The sequence below is a fragment of the Ovis canadensis genome, chromosome 2 (assembly GCF_042477335.2).
Source record: "Ovis canadensis isolate MfBH-ARS-UI-01 breed Bighorn chromosome 2, ARS-UI_OviCan_v2, whole genome shotgun sequence".
In the NCBI taxonomy this organism is placed as follows: domain Eukaryota; kingdom Metazoa; phylum Chordata; class Mammalia; order Artiodactyla; family Bovidae; genus Ovis; species Ovis canadensis.
The window spans coordinates 171677519-171703839 of NC_091246.1; the positions used below are offsets into that span (position 1 = coordinate 171677519).

Here is a 26321-nt window from a genome sequence, read left to right on the forward strand (position 1 = left end):
ATATAGATTGAATGAAAGAATAATTAGTAATATCATCAGCAATTCACAAGTACAAGGAGACATGCCTGCAAGAGAGAAAGTAATTCTGAAAAGGTAAACATATATCTTGATAACGCTGGTAAAAAGTATTGGGTTTAATTTTTCCTTCTTCAAGGAGAATTGCCTTGGTTAAAAAAAATAATGACTGTGTAGCATTTGACTAAGTAAACTACATTTATATGAATCAGAAGGCCGAGCTCTTAAAAACAAAATGAAAGTTAAAAAGTTTCAGAGTACTACATAGTGTATCCGTGTATAAAAATGTAAAACTCCATAAGGCATCTCTTGTTTACATATGCAACTTACTTGGTAAAAGCAGAAAACACTGACTTTCAGGACAGAGCCATTCCATATTCATTATTGCTACTTCTGAGATGGGAAAGGAGTGGGAATCCGGCAGGGAACAAAAGAGACTCCAGTTATCTGCAAAGTTTCATGCCTTTTATTTAAAAAGTTTGAGGCAAATTTGACAAAGTGCTAACATTCTGCAGTTGGGTGGGTTGATGCTTGTTTATTATATTTTTCTTTGTATTTCATGTACTTTCAACATTAAAAAATAAACTTAGTTAAGGGCTTTCTATACCTGTGGTCTGTGGGGTACTTAAGGAACTGATTCATAAAATATAATGTCCTTGTATTTAAATCAGGGGTTAACTAATTCAGTTTGGCATCTATCTTTATGATTCTTGGGTGGGCTTCCTTCTGGCTGGCGTCTGTGTTTTTGGGTCAGACTGAAGTGGTGTGGAATGTGAAAATAGGACGGAAAACATCTGCGCACTGACTCAAATATCTCTCCTCTGTTCCTCCAGGGTTGGCTCTTTTCCTCCTGACATAAGAATGGCAAAAATAACAAATGTCGTTTATTGAGGACGTACTACATGTTAGGGACTCTTTGTACAGTATCTCATCAATGCTCACAGCAACTCACTGAGGTGGATATTATCACTCCTGTTTATAGGCGAGAAGACTAAAATTTGGAGATGACTTGTGCCAGAACATGCAGCCAGCAGAACAGACGATGGAGACAGAGGTCAGAGTTAAATTTATCTGACCCAAAACTGGGGATTTTCTCTTTTACAACTTTACCTATTTCTTTTTTTACCAAAAATGCCTCTTTAACTTCTAGAGTTTTCAAGTTTTGCTTTGAATTTAAAAGCTGCCTTCCTTTCATTCATGCACTTGGTCAATAATCTATCCCTTTCATGAAAGACATATTTAAACTGACCTGAGCTTCATCTTTAAGAGATGAGATGGAGAGTCATATTATTTAGTAGCTACCATCTCTGCTACAAACTGGAATTTCATGGATGAAAAACAGGATAAAAACAGTCAAATTTTTATTTTAGGTACACATACCACCTATACATGTGTATATTTATGTATCTGTAATACAGATATATGTGTATACATGTACATGGGGGAGTGTATATGTATGTCTTAAGAGAGTTTGGCAAAAGATATCAAATGAAAGTGGGGGAAATTTGAAGGAATAAATGAGTACTATTAAGAACTATACTCATAAAATTTTGGATTTGAGCTAATCAAGGCTGAGCCTTGTGAAACAGACAAGATTTGTTTTGTCATTCTAAGTAGCTAGAGCAGTGTTTCTGCCTATAAATTTCTTGAGTGAGTGACATGTTTTGACATCCACCCCCCATGTGGGACTCTCTCCTTCATCTCACTCACACACCCCACCACTAATTTTTCCATGCTGATCTGGGGGTGCTGGAGCCCACTTTCCAGTACCCAACATAAGTACCAGTTCCCACTCACCAATGTTCCCTTAAAGATGAATCAGCCTTATTGCTTCCTGGTGAGAAAAGCAAATCGGGGCAATTGCACCCATAAATGTGAAATGGGCAATATCTTCTTTGTTGCAAGTAGCACGTTTTCATTTTTCATTCTAGTCTCATATTTTATTTAATTTTTAAAAACTTTTTATTTTATATTGGAGTAGAGCTGATTAACAATATTGTGTTAATTTCAGGTACATAGCAAAGTGATTCCGTTTTATACATACGTGTATCTATTCTTTTTAGAATTCTTTTTCCAACTAGGTTGTTATCTAACATCAAGCAGAGTTCCCTGTGCTATAGAGTAGATCTTTGTTGGTTATCAATTTTAAATATAGAAGTGTACACATGTCAATCCAAAACTTCCTAACTTAAAAGGGTTGTCTCATTTACCTCCCTTCACCTCCATGATAACTCTATGTGAGTTTCAGGCAAAATGACATTAAAAAAAAAAAAAAAACAGAGAAAAAAGGCCTTTGTATGTGTCTTAGAGCAGGTGCATTGCTGCTTTTTCTGTTTGTGTGTTAACAATTCTGTTATTCAGACCATTGTGCTGGGCTCGTATCAGGACATTGAGAAATACATGACCATGCTTTTTTTTCTGGAAGAATGTATTTTGTCTTTCACTGCTGATTGGAAATAGAGGTTCTCGTAATGAAAGCAGATAAACAGCATAGGTTAGAGATAATGAGGGCAGGCAAGAAGGGTGTGATTTCTTTTTAAGTTGTAACCATGAAACTGAAAAAGATAAGAAAGAGAAAAAATCTTTTAAAATTAAGGTATAGAAATTATCAAATTGAATCAATGGAAAATAACACTTTACATGAACATACATAGGTTGCTGTTTTCTTTCATTTATAGCTGAGATGTCATTTTGTTCAATTCCTTGGAATGTCAGCCTTTAAAGCATATATATATATATATGTGTGTGTGTGTGTGTGTGTGTGTGTGTGTGTATATATATATATATGTATGTATGTATGTATGTATGTATGTATATATAGGCCAGAATAACAGCTATAGAAACAGTAATTGTAACACCACAGGCTTTTTAGAAGCCTTCCTTAGGATTTTGAAGATTTTAAAAGGTAACAAAAAGTCAGTTTCATGGATATAGATGGCAGTTCTGTAAGTCATTTTTGTGTTTGCCTGGGGGAGGGATTTGCTTGCAGAAGTCTTAAATAAATAATCTAAATGGAAAGGAGAGATTAGATCATAGGACAGAAAATTTGGGGGATTATATACATCTTTTCTGTAGCCTTTCTTTTTTATTGCTTCATAGATATACTCAATGGTTACTTCGTGGTGGGAATAGCATGGATATTATCAGGCCTCAGATTTACATAGAAAGGTAAGTAAAGCTCTTCTCTATTGTCAGGTAAATTAAAATGCACCAGAGCCTATCAATTTTGGTATATTGGAATAATTTCTGGCTGTTTCTATTGTTTTTTTGTGTATCAAGTCCATTTGAGAGTAGTGGTCAGTCATGGTAATCCCTCCCCCAGTCTTGCTCATAAAAACTGATTTATCTTTTATACTTAAGTGTTCTGTGAATTGATTCATGGTTAGGTAAGACAATTAATGAAAACTCACTTCTATCTGATATAGTTTCGTTTTACTTTCAGCATAATTTCTGGACATAGTAATTGTGTAACGGTAGCTTTTCAGGTATCTGTTTTTATTAAAAAAATATTACAGTTGAAATGAGATGCTGTCTGGGATTTGCTTTAAAATACTCAAGGGAAAAAAGTAGCAGAAAAGATTACAAAAATGTTGATACTTAAATTTAGGCAATGACTACTTGGAGCTTTATTATACTCTCTATCTACTTCAGAATATGTATAAAATTTTCCTTCTGCATTCTTAGCTACAATTTACCTGTGAATTTTTTTTTTCTCATCAGCTATTTGGTTATCCTGAAATACTACTCATATAAGAGTCAGAATACTTGATTTGCTTCCTTTATACATCAATTTTCAGAATATTGTTTTATTTTCTAGGTATATCTTGTTTTGGAGAGCAGTGAATTTTTGTTTCTTATTTTACTTGATTAAAAAATATATTTGATATCTTTAAATCCATTGCAGTTATTATACATTTTGATGCCCAAGTTATCCCATCTTAGGTCAGTGGGAATCTCTTCAGATTGGCTCTTGCATCTTTTTGGCACAATCACACTCGTCTCTGGTGGCTTTCTTGTCTTATAACAGAATGAGCAGCCCCAGAGTCATCACGTGCACTTTCTGTCCAAAAACTAGAATCTGTCATGTCTCCACAAGCTCAGGACATTTTCTTCTCAGCCATGGAGGTGTCTGCCTGTTCTAACTGCAAGGAGGAGACACTGTGAAGGAAGGGTGTGCGGTGCTGTGCTAAGTCACTTCAGTCATGTCCACCTCTTTGTGACGCCATGGACTGTAGCCCGCCAGGCTCCTCTGTCCATGGGATTCTCCAGGCAAGAATATTGGAGTGGGTTTCCATGCCCTCCTCCAGTGAAGGAAGGTTACACTGTGAATATTAGTTAGCAGAAATGGGAAGGTTTCTCTGGATGAGCTGCTGCCAGACATCATTGTTTATTCTTGTGGGTAGCCCATGCTTCTCACAGATGTCACTTATTATTACAGTAAGTGGCAGAGTGGTAAAGAATCCACCTGCCAATATAGGAGATGCAAGAAATGTCGGTTCAATCCCTGTGTCAGGAAGATCGCCTGGAGTAGGAAATGGAAACCCGTTCCAGTACTCTTGCTTAGAAAATGCCATGGACAGAGGAGCCCTGCAGGCTACAGTTCATGGGTTGCAAAAAGTCAGACATGAGTGAGCACACACCGCACAGTATGAGCCCCGACCAGCCAGCTATCTCTCTTTAACTTGCTCCAGATTTACTCTGGCTTACAAACAGAGATCCTGTTGGCCTCTGTATGTCTCCATTTCACTGGGTCAGTCTTTGCCCTTCAAATCTTTCTAGTGTCCAACTTGGCCTATAGGATAATTGGCTTCTCAAGTTATATTTGGCTCACACTCTTCCACTCAGTGTCTAAGACAGAGAGTCGTACTCAAACATCAACATCATTTTCTTCATCCGTAAAGTTGTCCTGGTAACTTTTTTAGGCATAACAGTGATAGCTAGAACAAGAGTTATCAAGGAGAGCACACTTCTGATCAAGGGCTTTGCACACAAAATCTCATTGTCTCATTTCATCCTCACCACAGTCCTACAAAGTGGGTGTTACTTGTCCCCATTTTTACAAGACCATACTGAGGCTGAGAGAGGACAAGGATACTCCTTTCAGAAGCTGGGAGTTCCATAGAGGACTCTGAAGCCAAAGCTGGAAAATTTATCCACTGTTTAATGCCTCCTTTATCCTCAGGAATGCTAGAGATACAAAGGAATCTAAGACATGGGTTTTCTTCTCAAAGAGTTTATAATCCTAACTGAGAAAGAATCCTCGCAGGAAAAATATATCAACTTGAAGAAGCATATGGCAAGAGACATGTCATTGTGTCCCTTCCAATCCACTTAGCCTGTGCTGTCAGATTAATTTTACTAAAAACGTTTTTGTTCTCATTACCCCCCTGCTTCAAACTTCAGAGTTTCCCCACTGCCTTCAGGATAAAGTCCAACTTGCTTGCTTGGCATTTCAGGGATTCCCCAATTTGGCCCTTACCTATCTTCTCATGTGTGAAATTCCACTGTGAAGCTGGCTTGCTAACCAGGTTTCTAAGCCAAAGGACACGTCTGGTGCTCTATGCTTTTGTGTCCTAGAAATGTTATCACATAAAGGCATCCAAGCTTTACTTAGTTTCACCTTTTAGGACAAGATCCATAAAGGATGTGAAGTCTTTAGTTGCTCTGAACCCTCCTCTGTTAGAATTCTCCATTGTAGCCAAACGGTAGTCTTATTCCCCAAAGGCAACTTCACAATTTCTGCCTTTGGGTCTTTGCTTATGTTACAACCTTGCCTTGAGGCCTACATTTTTCCTCACCTGCCTTCCTTCCAGAGCCATTGGCATCCTGGAGCCTCCCGGATTTCTAATATGATGTCATTGGAAAGTCCTCACATCTTATTGTTTGTACCAATTACTACATAGAGTCTTAGGTTACCACTTATACATATTTATTGTATTTGGTCTTTTTCTAATTATGAAAGTAACAAATGCTCAAAGCAAAAACTTGGGGATGTGCCAGGCACAATGGGAGAAAATTAATTACTGATAATCTCACAACTCAAAGATAAGCATTGCTAATATTCTGCTGTGTGTATACATACACATTACAGGATATATAACAACAATGGTATCACACTGTACCTATGATTTCATAACTTGATCTTTTCTGTTAGCAGAATTTCTCTGGTCAGTAGTATTTAAACACATACATTTTATTTTTAATCAATTAATTATTTGGCAGTGTAAGGTCTTAGTTGCCCCACGGCATGTGGGATCTTAGTCCCCTGACCAGGGATTGAATCGGCAGCCTCTGCACTGCAAGGCAAATCCTTCACCACTGGACCACCAGGGAAGTCCCCCCATAGGTTGTAAACATCTTCGAAATACTTCATTACATAAATGTTCCTTTGCTTAGTTATTCAGTTTTATATTAGTAGATATACTGTTTGTCTACTATGAAAGTGAAAGTGTTAGTTGCTCAGTCATCTCTGGTTCTTTGAGACCACGTGGACCGTAGCCCATCAGGCTTCTCTGTCCATGGTAATTCTCCCGGAAAGAATACTGGAGTGGGTTGCCATTTCCTTCTCCAGGGGATCTTCCCAACCCAAGAATTTGAACCCAAGTCTCCCGCATTGCAAGCAGATTCTTTACCATCTGAGTCACCAGGGCAGTAAATATATTTTGGACTTCTTAACCAAATTTTTAATGTGGAGGAAATAAGAATATTTGTTCTAAAGGTAGACATACCTAGTTCAAAACCACTTCCTAGCTCTTCTCCCTTAGGCAATGATAATATCTACATTATATTTCCTCATCTTTGAAATATTCATCAAAATACTGCTATGTCACAATTTTGTTGCCAGATAACTGGTCCATGGTAAGTCAGTAATAAATGTAGGTTACTATAATTTCTAATTTTTGGCCTCATGTTTTTTTCACCTATAGTGAAAGTGAAAGTTGCTCAGTCGTGTCTGACCCTTTGCGACCCCATGGACTTTACAGTCCATGGAATTCTCCAGGCCAGAATACTGGAGTGGGTAGCCTTTCCCTTCTCCAGGCAATCTTCCCAATCCAGGGATCGAACCCACATCTCCCGCATTGCAGGTGGATTATTTACCAGCTGAGCTACAAGGGAAGCCCATAACTTGATCATAAATCCTTTATGGGAAATACTTTCATTTCCTGGGGCTTTTGTTTATCGGTTTCCTGTCTGTCCCATTGTATTGTAATAGGTGGTTAACAGCTACTTGTTAAGAACCATAATAATGATGCCTCAATAGTCACTGAATGCTCGCTGGGTAGGAAGTTGCTCTTAGTAATTGTCCTGGGTAAACCCCAAACTTCTACTGCTTCTCTAAAACTTCTTTCCCCATCCAAATGCTCATTTTGGTGTTAATTTTAGTTTTCCAATAATCCACTTTCCCCCTGTATTCTTTACTTCCCAGTTGTTATGCTGATTAGCAGTTGTAGGTGTAGACGGTGGTCTAATAGCAGGATTTGGGAAGATCTATGCTACCCCCATGTGATGGTATTTCTAGGATACTAATGCATGGCACTGGGAAACGTATCTTTGGCTGAGCTAGCCAGTTCAAAAGCCAGCTTCACAGCAGAATTTCACACATGCAAATGAACCATTGTGATCCCGGTCATGAAAATTCATGGAATAGTGGCTAGTTCAGTGTGGATGACCTGTCAATTTGGCAGCCAATCATTTAGTTAAACATCCAAATTACTGGCCAGTTACTCTGACTAAAGCTAGTCTTCCTGTTTGTGACTGGGTTCTATGTAATCCTATTAAAAGCAATGACATTCCCTTTGGTTTGTGGCAGCTAATGTGTAGAAGTACCATGCAGGCATAGGGCATGTGTCTGGCACAGTTGAAAAGCGGGCATTGTGAGAATGGACTATTTGTGTTACTACTGGATTTATCTTAAAATCCTAAATATCATTCATTGATTAACAGGCAAAGTATCCTGATTTCACAGGTGCTTCTATTTACTAGTTTGATCAATTGTCAATAGGAGATCCTCTAAGGATTGCATCATCATCTTTCAATGTGTACTAACTGATTTTGTTGGATCTATATTTCACTCCTTGGCCCAGCCTGTCCTGTCCTGTCAGGCAATCAGACAGGAATCCATGGAGAGTACTTAGAGCCTGGTAGACCTTAGGATCTGACTTGACCCACTCGTAGTTTAATTCAGATGTAAGATAATAGTATTGTTATGCTGGAAAGCAAATCTAGAACAGTAAATCCAAATCATAGACTTCATTGAAAATATACGGAAAACTTCAGATTTTAAGTGGAGTGAAATGCACACAATCTAGGCTGAAAGTTCTAAGAGTTCAAGTATCAGTTGCAGCCCAGGGATCCCGGGAACCATGAATTTTAGGTTAAGATGCCTGCCCTGGGTGTGAGAGTGAGGAGCAGGAATAGAGAGAGGCAGAGGAGCAGCACAGAGATAGAAAAAAAACAGAGAGAGGCAGAGAAACACATAAACACAGAGACAGAGGCAGGTTGGAGAGAGACCGGGAGTATAACTCAGTTCTCTGAGTGGAGCTCAACTTCTCAACACTAAGCTCAACTGGATTCTAATAAATGCTTTCCAATGTTTGTAATCCCTCCTTCTTCTGGTGAATTAAATCTCTCATGTGAGAGATACAACATATCCCACACCTGATGGGTTTCGACCTTAGTCTTGAGAAATTCTACAGGGACACAGATTTCATTTTAAAGGCAAGTATGTAGGCTGCTTGAAAATACAGTATTATAGGTTAAAGGACTATTTAGATTTCATGTGAAAAAGCCTTTTGTGTACACTGAAGACCACTGATTGAATAATTATACTAAAAACACGACTGATTAGGAAGCCTCGTTTCACATATTTTTAAAAGAGTGTTTAATATATGTTATCATATTTCATTCTCACAGTAGCCCTGGTGTTAGGTAGGAGAGAAATTGCAATATGTATTTCAAATTTAAAGAAATGGAAGCAGAATGTGTATAGAGACTTTTCTGGAATTACAGATGCACAATAAAAAAATGAACTCTAGAAACCAATCTTTGATTCTAGGCTGAATCTATATATCCCTGTTGATAGAACACCCATATAACCAGCATAAATCCTTTTGTTTCCTAATACAAAACATATGAATTTAAAATAGTGTTCTTGAAATCGGACAAAGTAAGAGAATCATAGAGATTTAGAAGGTAGGCAGTCCTAGAGATGAACACTAATCCGACCTCCTCATAGTAAGGATGAAGCCCTGACCCAGAGGACTGGAGACAAAAGCGGGACTGGCGCTGGCCTGAGGGAAAATACAGAACTGACAGAGTCTAATGCTGGGAGGACTTGCCCCAAATTTCCTGCTTTCGTTGAACTAGGAAGAAGCGAGGTGTAAAAGCATCTATTCTATGGCTTATATAATTTAGGTTGAATGATCTGGTGATCATTTTTAAATACAGGTGTGGGTCAGATCTGATCCTCTACTTAGACAATGCTCAGAAAGTTTAAAATCTGACAGAGTTTCTCAGAAATGGTTTTTATAGGATAATGTATAGTTCCACACATTTGATTGACCTGGGAACATATAAGGAAATATGACAGATTAACTGCTCTGCTTCTCAGGCTATAATAGAGAATTGTAGGTTAAAATAGGTAATACACATATCAAAGATGGATATATAATATATACATCTACATCTACTCACCCACATCCATACACACACACACACACACACACACACACACACACACAATTATGTGTAAGTATTTATAAAAATTAGGTTTTAGGGGTATTTAAACATTCTTCATTTATAACTTTGTTTTAGGGAATTATTTCGTTATGCAAGATATCACCATATTCAGTATTTTTTTAAATAATAAACATGTCTAGTCAAAGAAGGCATTAAAGAAGCAATTCCCCAAATAAAACAGTCCATGATATCTGAGTTGCAGCAGAGAGAGAGTGTGGTCTTTGTAGTCTAATCAAGATCACAAGACTTGTTTTGAGCGTCTGTCATCTTTAATTTTACGGCACTTCATTTCAGAGTAGGACTGCCAGGGTCACATGCAATTAAAACACAGGCAAGATTTGTCTTGTGAAATCTTAACATAAAAAGTAATGTGTTACTCCATTTTAACTTTTCTACTGAACTCTGTGAACTCACTAATTACTTTTCCCCCCTCTTGTCACCTTTTTGATATGACATGTATTTCATAGAGGAGATAGAAGTTTGGATTTTTTTTTTTTTTTGTATCATGCATACGATTGAGGATAACAAAATTAAACCAGAGAAAAAAGAAATCGTTTTTCAGAAATGCATTTTTAAAAAAAAAGACATATCTGAGTACTCCAGCTTCAATTACAAAGAACCTCATTGATCGAATTCTAGAAAATAACTGTTAATCTGCTTAACTAGGCAGGTAGAAGTGTAATAACGGACCAACGATTTTATGCAGGCCAGGATGGTGAACCAGAGTTTATTCTCTGGGGTGCGGGGCAAAGGGGCTTTTATGTGATTGGCTGTGAAAAGTATTAAAAGCCAGCGCCAACGTGGAGATTTGGAGCGCAAGGAGGCTTGTTCCATCTTAGTGATCAGTAAATTGCATAGACCCTTATTAACCTTATTGATAAGGAGCTTAGGGAAGTCCCATTCAGGCCACAATATATTCTTCTTTTTGTTCTCCTGTCTCCGCCTGCGATCCCAGCCGCTTTGTAAGCAGAGCCTTTATGCTGCGCCTCAAAATTCAGCGAGAGTAGCTGCGCCTTTAAGTTACTGCAGTGGAAGGGCTTGCGGAGCAGCCCATGCGCAGGGGCTCAGGGCCTATTGCGCGGGTGCTGCGGACACCTGGAGAATGTTTGCAAATTTTGTGCTTGAAGAATCTTTTATATTGCTCCTCTTTCAATGCAGCTGGGGTCTGTAGGGATCAGGGGATTATTTTTGATACCTGTCGAAAAGAGTTATGTCTACACTGATTTTCCATCCCTCACTACTAATTAACCTTATTGTATACAGGAAACAGTCTATTTAATACCTGCATTCTTTCTGTAAAGCCAAGTAAAATGAAATCCACTGTGAAATCTAGTTAGCATTTGCCTTTTTGAAGTCATTTTTAAGTTTCCAGTTTTAGTGACTGTGACCTCAGAACTGATGGCTAGAAAAATGGTGAGCTCAAAACAATTTTGGTTTCAATTGTCTTCTTCACCCCCTCCCACTTAAAAGCTGCCTTTCACCTGCCACTTAAAAGCTGCCTTTCACCTGGACTTGGGGAGAGCCGTTAGGAACGGGCACCTCCAGCTAGACCATGGTTCCCTGGAGTCTTCCTCATTGACCTCTCCCTGGAATTCTAATGCATCTCTTCATCCCCTCATAGGCTGGCCCACGGTCCCCTGACTCTCTCCTCAGCACCGGCACACCTCTATCATTTTCCTTTCAATCAAGGAGGCTTGACTTTGACTGAGGGGCACATCATGACAGATTCGTGCACTCGCAGTACAAATAGATGCTGAAGCAGAGGAAAGAATCTGAATACTGAAGGGAATCCCATTAGTGGAATATTTGCGAGGGAAAAAAAGGTAGGGTCTAGCAATACAGAGCAGAAATGAAACTGTGCAAAATGTCACCAAATGATGTGGAAAAATCCACACTTCTTCAAGCATGCTGTGCAATATGGACTCAGAACACACTTTGCTAGTGATGTGAGAATGGTTAGCACAAGTCCTGCTCTTCAAATGTGAGTGTGCCTGTCTCAAATAAACTTGTCAGCTTAAATGGTGCCAGAGGAAAGTGTGGATTTTTCAGGCCGATGCTTTGTATTTGCCAGATTTCTTGGCTTTTGAGATTTTCATACATGGGTCGAAAAGTCAGTCCTCTCTAGCATTTATCTGACACATAAACCCTATATTTGGCAGAGCAGAGGAGGTGAGTGGAAGATGGGGCTGGGTATTCTGGATGCCTGGACTTTTCCAGATCCAAACAGGACTTTTCCAGAGCCAAAACAGAATTTGCATACACGGTAGACTTGCGTGAGTCAGGTGAGCGAATGCATTGATCCTCTGCTGCTGTGCTTTTGGAAAGAAGTATTTCTTGTGCACTTAGACTTCAAGAGAGGCAGCTGAAGGCATGTCTGTTTGATGGTCCCTTACAAGTGGGACTAGGAGTCAGTACAGACGCTGGTGAGTTGGGACTACATGTAACTTGTGATGACTAGTTGATAAGAAACACAGTGGTGGATCATAGTTGTATTTAATGTTGCTTATGTTCTGGGTGCTTGTCTTAGTTCACTCATCCAACGAGTGTACATTGAGCACCAGCTCTGGGCGTAGTGTTACCTTTCTCCCTCACTGCTTTCCTAACACTCTCCTAATTCAGCGAGGAGCCTTCTGTAGAATCCAGCTGATGGCTTAAGAATTTCATAGACCCTGAAGTCTTCATTTCAAGGATAAGATAGTAAAAATCAGCTGGATGAGTCTACAAGGGATGTGTGTGTGTGTGCGTGTGCGTGTGTGTGTGTGTGTGTGTGTGTGTATCTTCCTGCCAGGTCTCTCACCAACACAGCTAGACATTTTCATTTTGACAACACCGCTACAGAAAATTGTCATCTTTTTGGTGCAAGATGTTCACTGTATGCTCATCATTTGGATGATTCAGGATCGCTCTCCGGTGGCTTGTTTTGATGCCTGCCTCTTTTTCAACTATATCTAAGAGGAAGACTGTCGAGGACCCATTTTTTTTTTCAATGTTGCACAGGACTCCTAAAGGGTCAGATTTAATTTCAATACAATATTAGGCAGTTAGATATGATGGATGATAACAGGACATTGACAAATACAATCCAACACAGGATAATATGATGTAGAGTAGAAGCCATGCAAAGTACTTTCAAAAATGTGGGCTAAGAGGCTTCCATGCCCTCCTCTCCATAATGTAGTGACATGGTCAGTACAATGTAGGAAAATGAAATGATACATGAATATTAAAGTTATAATAGCAATAACAAAATTGAGATTTAGCCATCTACTCATAACAACAAAGGTACTCTGTATTTAAGGGAAATACATAATATCCCTCTTGTTCTTTCATAGAAATTAGTATGAAAGTGAAACTCTCACCTGGTGTTTAAACAGGGGAGTTATCAGGTACACACACCTAGGGTGTAAATATTTAGGGTGTTTATTTCTTTACATTCATCATTTTTTTTCCCTGAGTGAACCTATGGTATAGTGATTAAGGCAGGGGCCCCTGAAGCCATACTAATTTAGATTCAAATACTAACCTGAGACTAACTTCATGAATTTGGGTAACTTCGTTATGTTTCCCCTCAGTTCTCTCAAGTATAATCAGGAATAATAATTGTACCTCCTTCCGTAGAGTTATGAAGATAAAATACAGCTATATTTATACAGTGCATTTCCTTAACAAGCACTCAAGACATGTTAGCTAATCAAAAATCAGTCATTCCAGGATGAGTTTCTCTTGGTGGTCCTCTGAGTGACCAGGGAGGCGGTATCACCTGGAGATAAGGGAGGGAGAAATCAGAGCAGATGAGATAGAAATCACCTGATGATTATCTGGAGACCATACTGGAAGCAGAAGATGGGCACAGGCACGTTCCTCTGACTTGGGTATAAGTTGGTCCAAATATCTTAAGACATTACTCTCAAATGTCAAATCATTGTCAGGATATCAGTGTCATCCCTACCCCAGGCCCAGAAAAATTCCAGTGGAAAGGGGCCTGCTATGAGAGTCCTATGTCCCAGGACTCTTTGTACGGAGCAGTCATAATTCAGAGGTGGTAGGTGAAACTCAGAAACGCAATTGGATGATACTCCTTAATGTTGATTTCCATAGCTTTTGCTACTGTCTGAATTCAGATCTGTGTTCATAGTACTATGGCAATTATCTTCTGTCAGTGGTGCCTATAACTTCTTCCAGCTCCAAGGTCTACTTCATAAAGTTGCCAGGAAAATCTTTATAGCTCTGCTAAAGTCACTTTGCTGCTAAACAAACTTTCAGGGTCTCAAAATTGACTATGGACTTAATATAAAACCTCTTGTGTATGCCATCCAAGGCTTTTTGGAGTCTGGTCCCAACTTTTCTTCTCATCTTTTTCAGAAGATCATATTGTTAATTGTTACTCAATAAGCTGGAAATACATCATCTGTCTCCAGGAGGGACACCTTCTAATTCCATGGTGTATTACCTGTTTTAATATTCTTCACATAATTCCATTAGACAGTCTTAAGAAGCGAGATAAGGCAAGTATAATTCTAATTTGTAAGTTCAGAAACTGAGGTCTTTCCTGGTGGCTCAGTGGCAAAGAATCCACCTGCCAAGGCAGGAGACATGGGTTTGACCCCTGATCTGGGAAGACCCCACACGCAGAGGAGCAGCTAAGCCTGTGCACCACAATGACCGAGCCTCTGCTACAGAGCTCAGCAGTGCCCCAGAGGCTGTGCCTCTCAACAGAATCCACTGCGATAAGAAGCCTATGCCCCACAACTAGAGTAGCCCCTGCTCACTGCAACTAGAGAAAAAGCTATGAGGCAACGAAGACCCGGCATATCCAAGAATAAAATAAAGAAATAAATTTTTTTTAAAAAAATTGAAATATCTGGACACAAATGAAGTAAATAATTTGCCCAGGACCTAAAGTTCTCCTAAGTTTTCCTAAGTGCTTATTTCTTAGCCTGCTCATTTTCTGCTCTAATCCATTGCTCTGGCTTATTTATATATCCCCACTGCTTCTTATGCTACCATTTTTTCTGGGGAGCTGGCTTTACAACATCACAAGGTTTAACAACACTGTGTTGAAAAAAAGTGGAAGTCCCTGGGCTGAGTCAGCCTAGGTATGTTTTGTTAGGTGCCCTTAAAAATCAATTTTCACATAAGTTTCTGGCTTTTCATGAAAGATCTGAAGGTCTGGTAGCCTGGTGTCCATGTGCCCACGTAAGCAACATCAGCTTGAGCTGAGAAGTCAGCCCTTCTGTCCAGGGGTCCATCTTGAGTTTTCCTCAGGTGTTGTCACTCTTTAGTCACTAAGCTGTGTCGGAATCTTTGTGACCCTTTGGATTGTAGCCCGCCAGGTTCCTCTGTCCGTGGGATTTCCCAGGTACGAATACTGGAATTGGTTGCATTTCCTTCTCCAGGGGATCTTCCCGATTCGGGGATTTAACTCTCGTCTCTTACATTGCAGGCAGATTCTTTACCCTCTAAGTCACCAGGGAAGCCCTCCTCTGGTGTTAACTACTTCCTAATAACTTAAGTCTACTCTTTGCAAATTACTTACATTATTGGCTGGCCCTAGTAAGCAGCCTTGGTTTAAGAAAAAGACTCATCTAAATTTAAGATGATACATTTTAATTGAGGAAATAATATGTGATTATTATATTTGAAGAAAGTTTTCTTTTTCTGTTGTTATTGCTTTTTCGTATTGTGATTTGAATTTCCCAGGAGAGAGTTGATATTGTTTTGGTTTCATTTCTCTCTTTGACAACAGAGCAATTTGACCCAGAACTGTTAGTGGCAGTCCTTTTGGATGAAAATCTTTGCAGGGCCTTTTAATTAGGAATTGACAGGGTGATTAACTTATAATTCACAAAAAATAAATGTGGAAAAGAGAAGTACAGGTCAATTTCTAGCTGTGTTAAACTGTAAGGACAGCACCATTGGCAAGTGATTGTTCCCTTTTAACAGCTTTTCTAATTTTTCTTAATTGGATCCTTTGTTTTCTAATTGGATAGAGAGAACTATCATATGGTTTTCAATTACTAGCTGTGGCATGGTGATCCTGTCATATGTCATATACTAAGTAAAGTCAGACTCAACATATAGGATGGAAAAAAAATACCATCTCCAAGAAGCTTTTTGTAAGCTCTTGCATCCTGGGTGGGTAAGGTGCTGCAGTGGGACACACTAAATAGCTTGATTTTCCAGGAACCCTGGTTTAGAGTTCTGTTATGTTAAGGTTATAATTTCTTTAAAATATTTGCTCATCATAATATATAAATGCTTCTGAGAATACAAGATTATCTCTTGCATTTCTGGAAAATGTTAAAAGGTGTACACACATAAACGTATAAACACAAACATGAGAGACGCCAGTGTCCTTTGTTTCTTTTCTGCCCACTGATGAATTTAGAGATTCTCTAAGAAACAAAGTTTCCCATTTTACAGCTTCCATTGGATCTCTGCTGCCTACAGGATAAAATCTAAATATTTTATTATGTCCTATGCCTGTGTGCTCAGTCGTGTCCGACTCTTTGTGAGTCTATGGACTGTAGTCCACAGGGCTCCTCTGTCCATGGGATTCTCCAGGCAGAATACTGGAATGGGTTGCCATTTTCTCCTATAGGGGATCTTCCTGACAGGGATCAAATCTGCATCTCCTGAGGCTCCAGCACTTCAGGTGGATTCTTTACCACTGAGCCATGGGGGATACCCATTCTATCCTATGTCTGACTCCAGTTCTGTTCTCCAAAATTTTTAGGCATGTGCATCACCGTGAGCTTCTCACTTTTCCTTGGAGATGTTAGGTCTTTCAGCACTCTCCTCATGCCACCCCTGCTTGCTAGTATGTCATCTACATTGGGGGAGGGATTAATTTTATTCAGTTGATCAAGATTAAACTGAAAGGGTTATCTTCCTAGTGAAGCTTCACCTGACTACCCTAGGCACAATTTGCATTTTGGTTCTCTGTCAACTACTGAACTTCCTAATGTCTCTGTACTAACTTCTGTTCATTCATTCAAAAATACTTTTTGATCAAATCAACTGGAAAATATACTTTTTGAACATCTCTCTGTAGAGGTGCTGAATCCTGGGGCAACATGGATACCAAGATGGCTGAGTTCCTAATCTGGTGTTGAACTGTCTCCCTTACTGGGCTGTGAAACTGCTGAGTGTATTAATATTTGCCATACTTTGTATTTGATCAGTAGAGTCTAAACTTGCACCTGGCTCAGATAAGGTGCTTAAGAAATGCTCACCATCTTTTAAGGTCTTCATGACGGAAAATGTTGGTCAGTTTTTATAAAATTGAACCGCTTATTGAGGCAACCCAGTATACCTACAATCTTGGCTTTTAAACTTGGAACAGTTGATAGAACACCGGTGCTGTCTCTGAGATGTTATGGGATCTAATGACGTTTCAGTGTAACTCTTTTTATACCTTTAGTGTGTATAAGTCAGAAGGGCACTTTGGCTCAGCACCTTGGAATGGTCTTCTCCCAGAGAGCAAACCTAGTCTGTGATTAAATGCCCTTAGCAGGCACAGGACACAGCTGGGGTTTAAATCAGGCTAAATCCCATCAGATTGGAAATCAAGAAGCTGCTGCTTTTGAAGATTGCAAATCTGGAAGGCGGCAGGGGCAAGGCGCTGTGGGTCCCTGTGCCAAGCAGGTAATGCCTCTTCTCTTTGGCTCTTGCTCCCAGAATTACTTTAAATATGGACACAGGAAAGAATAAGATTTTAACATTATGACTACTAAACCTAGTCCTTCCTGCTTCAAAAGTAATTAAAGAAGTAATGACAGTCTTGGAGGAGACCTCACTGAGAATATGGAATGCCATGGAAATGAGCATTTGAATGCCACAGACTCGTTTCATGTCTCCATGTTTTCCCAAAAGACATAAGCACAACGTGGAATAAAAGAAGAGCTTGAAGCCGGCAAGTCTGTCAGCTCACTGTTACCAGCGACTTTAGATCATGGGATTGTCTTGTGCGACTTTCTTTGGCTTTGCGGTATTTGTATACATCCCACTCAGTGAAACCACACTTCAGCATTTATTGTGGTCACTTGTGTTTTTGGGCATACACCGACTTACTGGCGCCATTGCCAAAAGGAAGACATTCAACAGGGGCGAGAGAAGCCTCTCCTTCCTCAGGCGGTGCCGTGGATGTGGGAGCTGTGTGAACATCTGGCTTTCTATTGAGCAGTTTCTCTCCTCCACTGAACACTCCACCCATGTAGACAGCCCAAGCCTCTGAGCTCCTTATTGCTCTAAGTGTTTTTGGGTCCGTGCTTCATGCATTTTATTTACATGCTTTATTTTTCATTTTATGAACAAATCAATAACTAGACTTACTCTTTATCACACTGGATTAGTTTTATTTATTCCATTTGAATTTGATTAAAAAGCTGTCAAACATAAGTCTACATTTTTATCAGCAGAATACTTTCACAAAACCAGTATGAGATGTGTTCAGCAAGAACATAGTTTTCAAAATAAAACAATGTTTGATATATTCTAGACAGTTACCTTTTTGTTTATCCATGACAACTGAAGCTAACCATCAAATGGATAAAGCCATCTAAGTCTAGTCAAGTAATCTTTGGGGCATATTAAAAAAACAACTTTTTTTAAAAAAAATGTTCTTTCTAGATGGATTTAATATAATTCACCAATAAAGCAACCTCAGAAGCATAATAAAAATTCTACATAAAATGACATAGCCAGGGAAAAAAAGGAAGATATACAGTTTGATGAAGATTCAAAATGGATGTTAACATTAAAAATGAGCAGGCATGCAGTTCCTGTATAATATAAAGATTAAAATTGCAAGGCACTAATTTTGCTTCTAGTTTATAAGACAGTATGTTTATGGGACTGCAAATAGTATATGTAAAAAACATATCAAATGGCAAAGGTTCATTTGTCTTCAGAAAAATTGCCATTCTACATGTATTTGTAAATTTCAGCATCTAGCACCAAGGATGGCTGGACTAGATTTACACTTGTAAAAGTGTTCTTGAAAGATGAGGTATGTGTATTTTGGTTGAAATCCTGATCTCTTTTGTTCTGTTTAAAAATTACTCATTTGTGTCTTGCCCCCTCTTTTAGTTCTGCTTGTGTACCCAGGGGTACACAAGGGCCTGAGGCAGCCAGGGTAATGAAGAGGTTCACCTGTGTGGACACATACCCGTACTCAGTCACATTCACACTCACTCACATATCTGCACGTACACAAGCACGGGTGCAATGCCCAAGAGTCTCATTAAAGCTATTTTTGGATATGCTGTGTCCTCCGCATACTATTTTACAGCGTAGAGCATCCATAATGTATGCCTAGAAGCGCTGGAAGGCATAGCAGTGAAGGGGTTAATGCAGAAGACATATAGGCAAATATTGTCAACTATTTTATTCAAATGTTTGGAACTTAAACACAAAATCATCATTAAGTTTTCACAAAATGAGGCATCTGTCGCTTGAAAGGAAAAAAATATTTCAGAAATATGTTTACAGAAATGTAAAAATATTAGGCATCGAGACAGATGTGAACACACTCAGTAGCTCGTCTCGGCTGTCAGTCAGCTGAAGATCTGGTCGTACGCGCTCAGCATGAGCTCGGCGATCTGGTTCTGGTACACCATGTGTACCGCCATGTTTCCCGTCTCGTTTTCCGCGCGCAGAAGGGTGGGTCCAAACACAATCCCTAAGCTGTGTGTGGACATGAGGTTCTTGGACGCTCTGGCCACTATCCTATGGAGAGAGAGAAAGCAAAAAGACCCACTGGAGTTTAAATAAAATTGTGACTGTTTTTGAATTGTAAAGTTCTGCGTTCTTGAATTCTTTTTCTTTCTTAAATTTCAACTTGAAGAAGGAAAGTAAGGGCAGGGATTGCTTTGGCAAAACAGAGAATGCGACACAAGCAGAAACAATTTTAGATTTCAGAAAAACACCTGCGATAACGTTATTTAGTCTACTCCTTATGCTTTATTGTGTGGAAATAGAACTTACGACTTTCAGGGAAGGATTCTATCCTCATAGTACCTAGCCATTGTGGGTGCTCAATAAATGTGGAATGAATAAATTACAACAATTACTGTGACAGTTAACAAGATTCAATCTTTGAAGTGGCTAGAGTCAATGGAGGAAACAGGTGAGACATGCATAGCCCATGTAAGAAGCCAAAGATGCAAAAAATAGAATATAGGCATACTGCAGATGGTGACTGCAGCCATGAAATTAAAAGACGCTTACTGCTTGGAAGAAAAGTTATGAGCAACCTAGACAGCATATTCAAAAGCAGAGACATTACTTTGCTGACTAAGGTCCGTCTAGTCAAGACTATGGTTTTTCCAGTGGTCATGTGTGGATGTGAGAGTTGGACTGTGAAGAAAGCTGAGCGCCGAAGAATTGATGCTTTTGAACTGTGGTGTTGGAGAAGACTCTTGAGAGTCCTTTGGACTGCAAGGAGATCCAACCAGTCCTTTCTGAAGGAGATCAACCCTGGGATTTCTTTGGAAGGAATGATGCTAAAGCTGAAGTCCAGTACTTTGGCCACCTTATGTGAAGAGTTGACTCATTGGAGAAGACTTTGATGCTGGGAGAGATTGGGGGCAGGAGGAGAAGGGGACGACAGAGGATGAGATGGCTGGATGGCATCAAGGACTCGATGGACATGAGTCTGAGTGAACTCCGGGAGCTGGTGATGGACAGGGAGGCCTGGCGTGTTGCGATTCATGGGGTCACAAAGAGTCAGACACGACTGAGCAGCTGAACTGAACTGAACTGATGAGTAGAAACAAGAGCTGAAAAAATAATTAAATTCTTAGTGATTAGTGTGAGTAAAGTATTCCTGAAAAATGCTATTTGTACTGTTTTGTAGAAAGTGCTGTCATGTCCGACTCTTTGCAACCCCATGAACTGCAGCATGCCAGACTTCCCTGTTCTTCTTCCAGAGTTTGCTCAAACTCATGTTCATTGAGTCGGTGTTGCCATCCAACCATATCATTTCCTTTAGGACTGACTGGTTTAGGGACTCTCAAGAGTCTTTTCCAGCACTGAGGTTCGGAAGCATCAATTCTTCAGCACTCAGCCTTCTTTATGATCCAGCTCTCACATCTGTATGACTACCGGAAAAACCATAGCTTTGACTATACAGACCTTTGTCGGCAAAGTGATGAACATTTAGGTGTATAACAAGTATCCCCACCCCTTTTACTCAATAAAATACAGAAGCTTGTAGCATTTGCACAGGGAATAAGTCCCACTGGAATTAAAGAAATGTTTGCTTGCGTGAGGACTGTGGAGAGGTGCAATACCAATGAAACATTAGGATGTGGTTTTATTAATGGTTGTGCCTTGCCTGAATCAACATGGGACTCTTAAAAAGAAATTAAAGCCCCATCTTCTACCTGGAGGCTTTAAAATAAAACAAAACAATGCTTATTTTCACATGGAGCGTCCTTGGTTTTATATTAAAATCAGGGAGAGTGGGGATTTAGTGATGTAAGGAAAAAGGGGAAAGCATATGGAAGGACAGGGTGCTAACAAATATAAAACTCTGCATTCTTCCAGATACCCCAACTCAAGGGAAATCTGAGCACAGAGAATAAAGTGAGGCAAAGGAACACTACTACATAGCAGTGGGGTCTCTGTTCTCAGAGCCCACTGGAGCACTAGTTGACCTCTAGAGGACTCTGTGTCTGGTCTATGTGGGCTGACCTATTCTCCATGCATGGAGGCAAGAGGAAGAAGACTTGTTCCCTTTCAATCCCTCCACAAACCTTCATCTCAGGGCCATTTCTGTGAAAAAGGCCCTGCCTTCACTCTCCTGAAAGACACTGAGAAGGGCCAACACCTTCAATTTGGGACTTCCCATAGCACAAATCTTGATCAGCAAGATGTCCTTGATTTGATCAATATCGATAATAATTATTCTAAGCAATTTTTTTTAACTTATTACTTAGGTTTAAAAATGGAAGTATCATTGATTTTATTCTAAGCAGTTTTATTGTCTCACTTGATCCTCATAATAATCCCATGAGGTTGTTGTTGTTTAGTTGCTCAGACATGTCCGAATCTTTGTGATCCCATGGACTGCAGTACGCCAGGCTTCCCTGTCCTTCACTATTTCCTGGAGTTTGCTCAAACTCACATCCAATTCTATTATTAAGCCCTTTTTACAAATAAGAAAGCTGAAGCCAAGAGTGGTGAAATGCCTGATGTCACACAGAACTGAGGCTCAGACCCAGGCAGGCAGGCTGCAGTGCTCATGGAAACATCACTGCCCTGGTGTGTGTTATGGCCCCTATGCTTAGTAATTGGCTGACTTGTCTCTCTGCCATTCTCCACATGGTTATAGATCCTTCCATAAGAGGGTCTGGATTTTTATTCCACACTGTAGCATTGTGATTGACAGTCTGGTTACAATGGATTCATTGTGGGCAAAATGACTCTTAAACTTGGACTAAATATTCAGGATATTCTGCCTCCCATTTTCACTTTCCTTCCTCTTTATATGAAAAGTCTTCATATCTGTGAGTAACATTGGCGTGACTACATTTCTGGAAGGGATTCTCATATTTTAAACTATTGGTGTGTTATCGGAGACATCAAGTTTAAAGTTTCCTTTGGAATATAGAAACTGCACCACTTGCTACTACATTTACCAAAAGTCTGTAGAATGATTTTAAAATATTCTCCTGACCTGGAGGAGGGAAAGATGGAGTGGGGCTATTCTTCCCTTTAACACACCTATTTACCTTGGCTTAAAGTCTCTCTTGAGCTTCTCCCAGACCTCTTCATTACAAAAATCACTAGCAAGATTCATTGAGAAGGAAAACAGATTTTTCTCTCCTGGATTTAAAGTAATACCTTCTTGTTCAGTGCTCTCTAATGATCTAGATGGGTGGGATGGGTGTGGAGGTGGGAAGAAGGCCCAAAGGGAGGGGATATATGTATACATATAGCTGGTTCACTTTCTTGTATAGCAGAAACTAACACAACATTGTAAAGCAACTATGTTCCAATAAAAAAAATAAAGGTAGTATCTTTTTGGGGATACTAACTCCTTCATTGACTCTGCCACAGTAAAATAAATTTGTTAAACAAATATAGAAAGAGATAACATAACTGATCAATTAACTGAGTAACTATTAGGTAAAAGTTGCTTTCACAACATTACCCATTGGTACCAAAGTTCTAAGTTGATGAGAGTTATTTAGCAGAGAACAGGGCTCAGAGGTCATAGAGCATGAAGATGGTAGAATTAAAAGTAAGAGACTATTCGAGTATGAAGGTGAGTGATTGATATAGGGTCCACAGAGTAGAAGAGGTCCAGGAATCCAGGGAGGCTGAAAAGGGAAAAGAAGAATATAAAGACAGATAGACAGAGATATAGTTGACTTTCCAGGCAATAGTACTGGAATGGATTGCCATTTCCTTCTCCAAGTTAATAATGGCTATAATTTCAGTCAAAACAGGAACAGTGAGATTTGGGGTAGCTGGGAGCTAAAACTGTCTCTAACTACAGAGGAGCTTGGTGGGTGACAGTCCAAAAGGTTGCAAAGAATTGGACATGATTGAGCGAGTGAACACACACCCTCAAGGTGAGGTTAGAAATAAGGAAGGTCCAAGAGTAGATTACTGGAGGGGACAATCATGGCTGTCAGGAGGTTATGGATGTAGAAAGTGGAAGAGGCCTATGGTGTCTGGAGGACCTGGGGTGACTGGAGAGGTAACTCAGCCCTACCTGAAAGACACAGCTGGTGGGACTTGATCTGTGGGGAGAATAAAAGGATGCAGAAATGGGACTAGATTATTTATAAAGCTTCCCGGTGTTCTTTATATTTTTCCCACTCAGCCAGAGTCCTGGTCTGAGAACTCAGAGCAAGAACCAACCCAGAGAAGAAACCAAGGCTGAGCTTCAATGGAGTGGGGGGAGGCAGAGTGACTGTCCGAGGCCCCTTCAGGCAAAGGTTTCTCTCTTTTGGCTGGTGGTTCGTGGAGGGGGTCCTAAAATGGATTTCTGCCGTTCATCAGTTTCCTAAATTTGCCATTTGTCAAGTGTTTATTTTGTGCTCTTCTCTGTGTGTAAATGCAGAGCATTCATTCCATCTCATTCTGTGTCATCTGTATCCATTTCTCTGCACACTTTCATGTGATTTTAATAAAAACATTTTCAGCTCATGGGTGCTCTCAAGTAATCCTGTCACAAGTAGATTTTACCAAAGAATATATAGTTCTGTGTTCTTGTTATACTCGCATTACTGCAGGTTAAATTTTCCTAGCAGTTTGGAATTTTTTCTTAAGTTTGGGAAAATTAAGTAACTTGCAATAACACTTAGAGAAATCAAATGTAGTTAAGAAAGGTTAAGAAAATGTGGATGTATATTATATAGAATTCATACTATCTTGCCTACTTTCTGTTACAAAATGTATGCTTGTGTGTGTATGTGTGTATTTCATTGGCAGTTTATGTTCTGAATATCAACCAATCAGTAGTTGGTATATTGAGAAATTAATCAATCTTTAGGTTAGAAAAGATGCTGAGGGTGAAGACTATTTGCGGGTGGAAATTACCAACTACTGAACTATATGATTCACGTAGATAGGAAAAAATATTCTCATATCAACATTCACATTAGATTAAACCCATTTATAGTAGAGGTGGTGATAAACATATCTAGCAAAGAAGCCTCCCAAACTGGGGATGTTTGGAAAATGTATTCATGCTGTTACAGACTTCACTATTCAAATGCGAACCTACCTACTCTCTACCTCAATAGATTCTTAAGCAGTTAAGTGGTTGATTTAGGAGAACATAAGTAGTCAACCACAATTTCAAAATTACAGCTAGAATACTATCCTACAAAATTCTTCAAATCTCTTTTTTTTTAACCTCAAATCAATGGATCTAATACTTTCCTCTCTCGCTGTGGGGACTAGCTGTGCATTGTAAGTGCCATTATTTCTGAAGGCTTCAACTAGTTAAACATATGTAGAGGAAAAATATAGGCTACTGAAAGAAATGAAAGCCCGGAATGGAAAAAAAAATGCAATCTAGTATCTAAGATGGAAAACTCTCAAAAACAGTAAGTTATACTTCCAGTAGCTTAAAATGCAGTTAAGCTGTACTATTGGAGGGGAGGATCTGATTCAGAAACCAAATACATTTTTACTATGGGTTTGGCAGTACTTCTAGGACAGCTTTCACTAAAGTGAGTTCTGCAAACACCATCTCTGTGACACACTTCACAAAAATAGCAGTCTGGAGTAAGATAAGTTTGCAGAAAATTATATGCCATTTTTCCTTCTTGGAAATTTACAATGCACCATAGCATAATACAGGCTCTGACAAGTCCTGCAGAAAAGTAACCCTGTTCATCTTTGTGTAACTTAACATGTTCCCTAACTTACTTGAATATTGTGGATCCTCTTTCTTGAGTGATAAGGAGGAGCGTATATTGAGACATGTTACTCTAGTGTGCTTTGCTAGTTCAGTTCAGTTCAGTTCAGTCGCTCAGTCGTGTCTGACTCTTTGCGACCCCATGAATCGCAGCACGCCAGGCCTCCCTGTCCATCACCAACTCCTGGAGTTCACTCAGACTCACATCCATCGAGTCCGTGATGCCATCCAGCCATCTCATCCTCTGTCGTCCCCTTCTCCTCCTGCCCCCAATCCCTCCCAGCATCAGAGTCTTTTCCAATGAGTCAACTCTTCACATGAGGTGGCCAAAGTACTGGAGTTTCAGCTTTAGCATCATTCCTTCCAGAGAAATCCCAGGGATCTACTAAATCTGAAACATCATGGATTTGAATCTCCTCTGTCACTCAGGCTTCAGAACTCCATAGTAGCTAACTCAAAGAGATCAGACTATGGTCACTTTTGGCAAGTTCCACCCATCTGGTAGGGCTTAGATTACGTCTGGCCTTAAACTCCATGACAGTGTTGTAAATTGTGAGCTACCATTTAACCTGTTTTCACAAAGAAATGAAAGGAACTCCCTTTTTAGGCCAAGAATACTGGAGTGGGGCACAGCAACCCCACTCTCAACCCAGGGACTGAATCCACGTCTCTAACGTCTACCTGCACTTGCACCAGCTGGGAAGCTCTTTGAGGACAAAATGAAGGTCAAAGGCAAAAAGACCACATCTGAATGAGAAAGGTGAGAGCAGTCTCATGGTTGAGAGATTACTATACAGCAAATGGCTGCGTGGTGAAAAGGTGTAAAAATATGTAGACCAATATTTGGAAATTCTTCTACATGTTTGTTCACTCACCATTAGTCTACTCCCAAGAAATAGTGAAGATACCTGATTCGAAGCAATGTGAGGAGCTCAAATGTTAGTGCCTGTGAATGCTTCACTAACAGGAAAAACATCTTAAACTGCAACTCTTTTGAAAAAGGCTATTTATGAACACTGCTAAGTTTAAAATAGCTTGACAAGAATAATTATGATTTTATGAATTTGTTCACAAAATAGCACTTGATATATATTCTTTGCCAAAGAAACTCTTTAACCACTAAGTAAAATTTAAGTTTATACAATCTTAAAGTAGGTAAGAATTCATTTTTCTGGCAAGAGATTAC

At 39.5% G+C, this 26321-nt stretch overlaps 1 protein-coding gene and 1 long non-coding RNA gene across 10 annotated transcripts in view; one reads left to right on the forward strand and one right to left on the reverse strand.

Annotated features, from left to right (window-relative positions):
* The first annotated feature begins 483 nt into the window (after window positions 1-483).
* The window catches only part of LOC138433986 (uncharacterized), a 73010-nt gene continuing 47172 nt past the window's right edge, over window positions 484-26321 (forward strand). For all 3 annotated transcript variants that reach the window (XR_011254562.1, XR_011254564.1, XR_011254563.1), the window contains exons 1-2: window positions 484-1069; window positions 3115-3183. This is a non-coding gene — a long non-coding RNA (uncharacterized lncRNA). The remainder of the gene's footprint in view (window positions 1070-3114; window positions 3184-26321) is intronic.
* Window positions 18090-26321, reverse strand: part of ARHGAP15 (Rho GTPase activating protein 15) — a 706829-nt gene continuing 698597 nt past the window's right edge. For all 7 annotated transcript variants that reach the window (XM_069577672.1, XM_069577677.1, XM_069577669.1 and 4 more), the window contains one exon: window positions 18090-19482. In XM_069577672.1, the coding sequence (XP_069433773.1) occupies window positions 19311-19482 (172 nt within the window). In that variant the 3' untranslated portion in view covers window positions 18090-19310. The remainder of the gene's footprint in view (window positions 19483-26321) is intronic.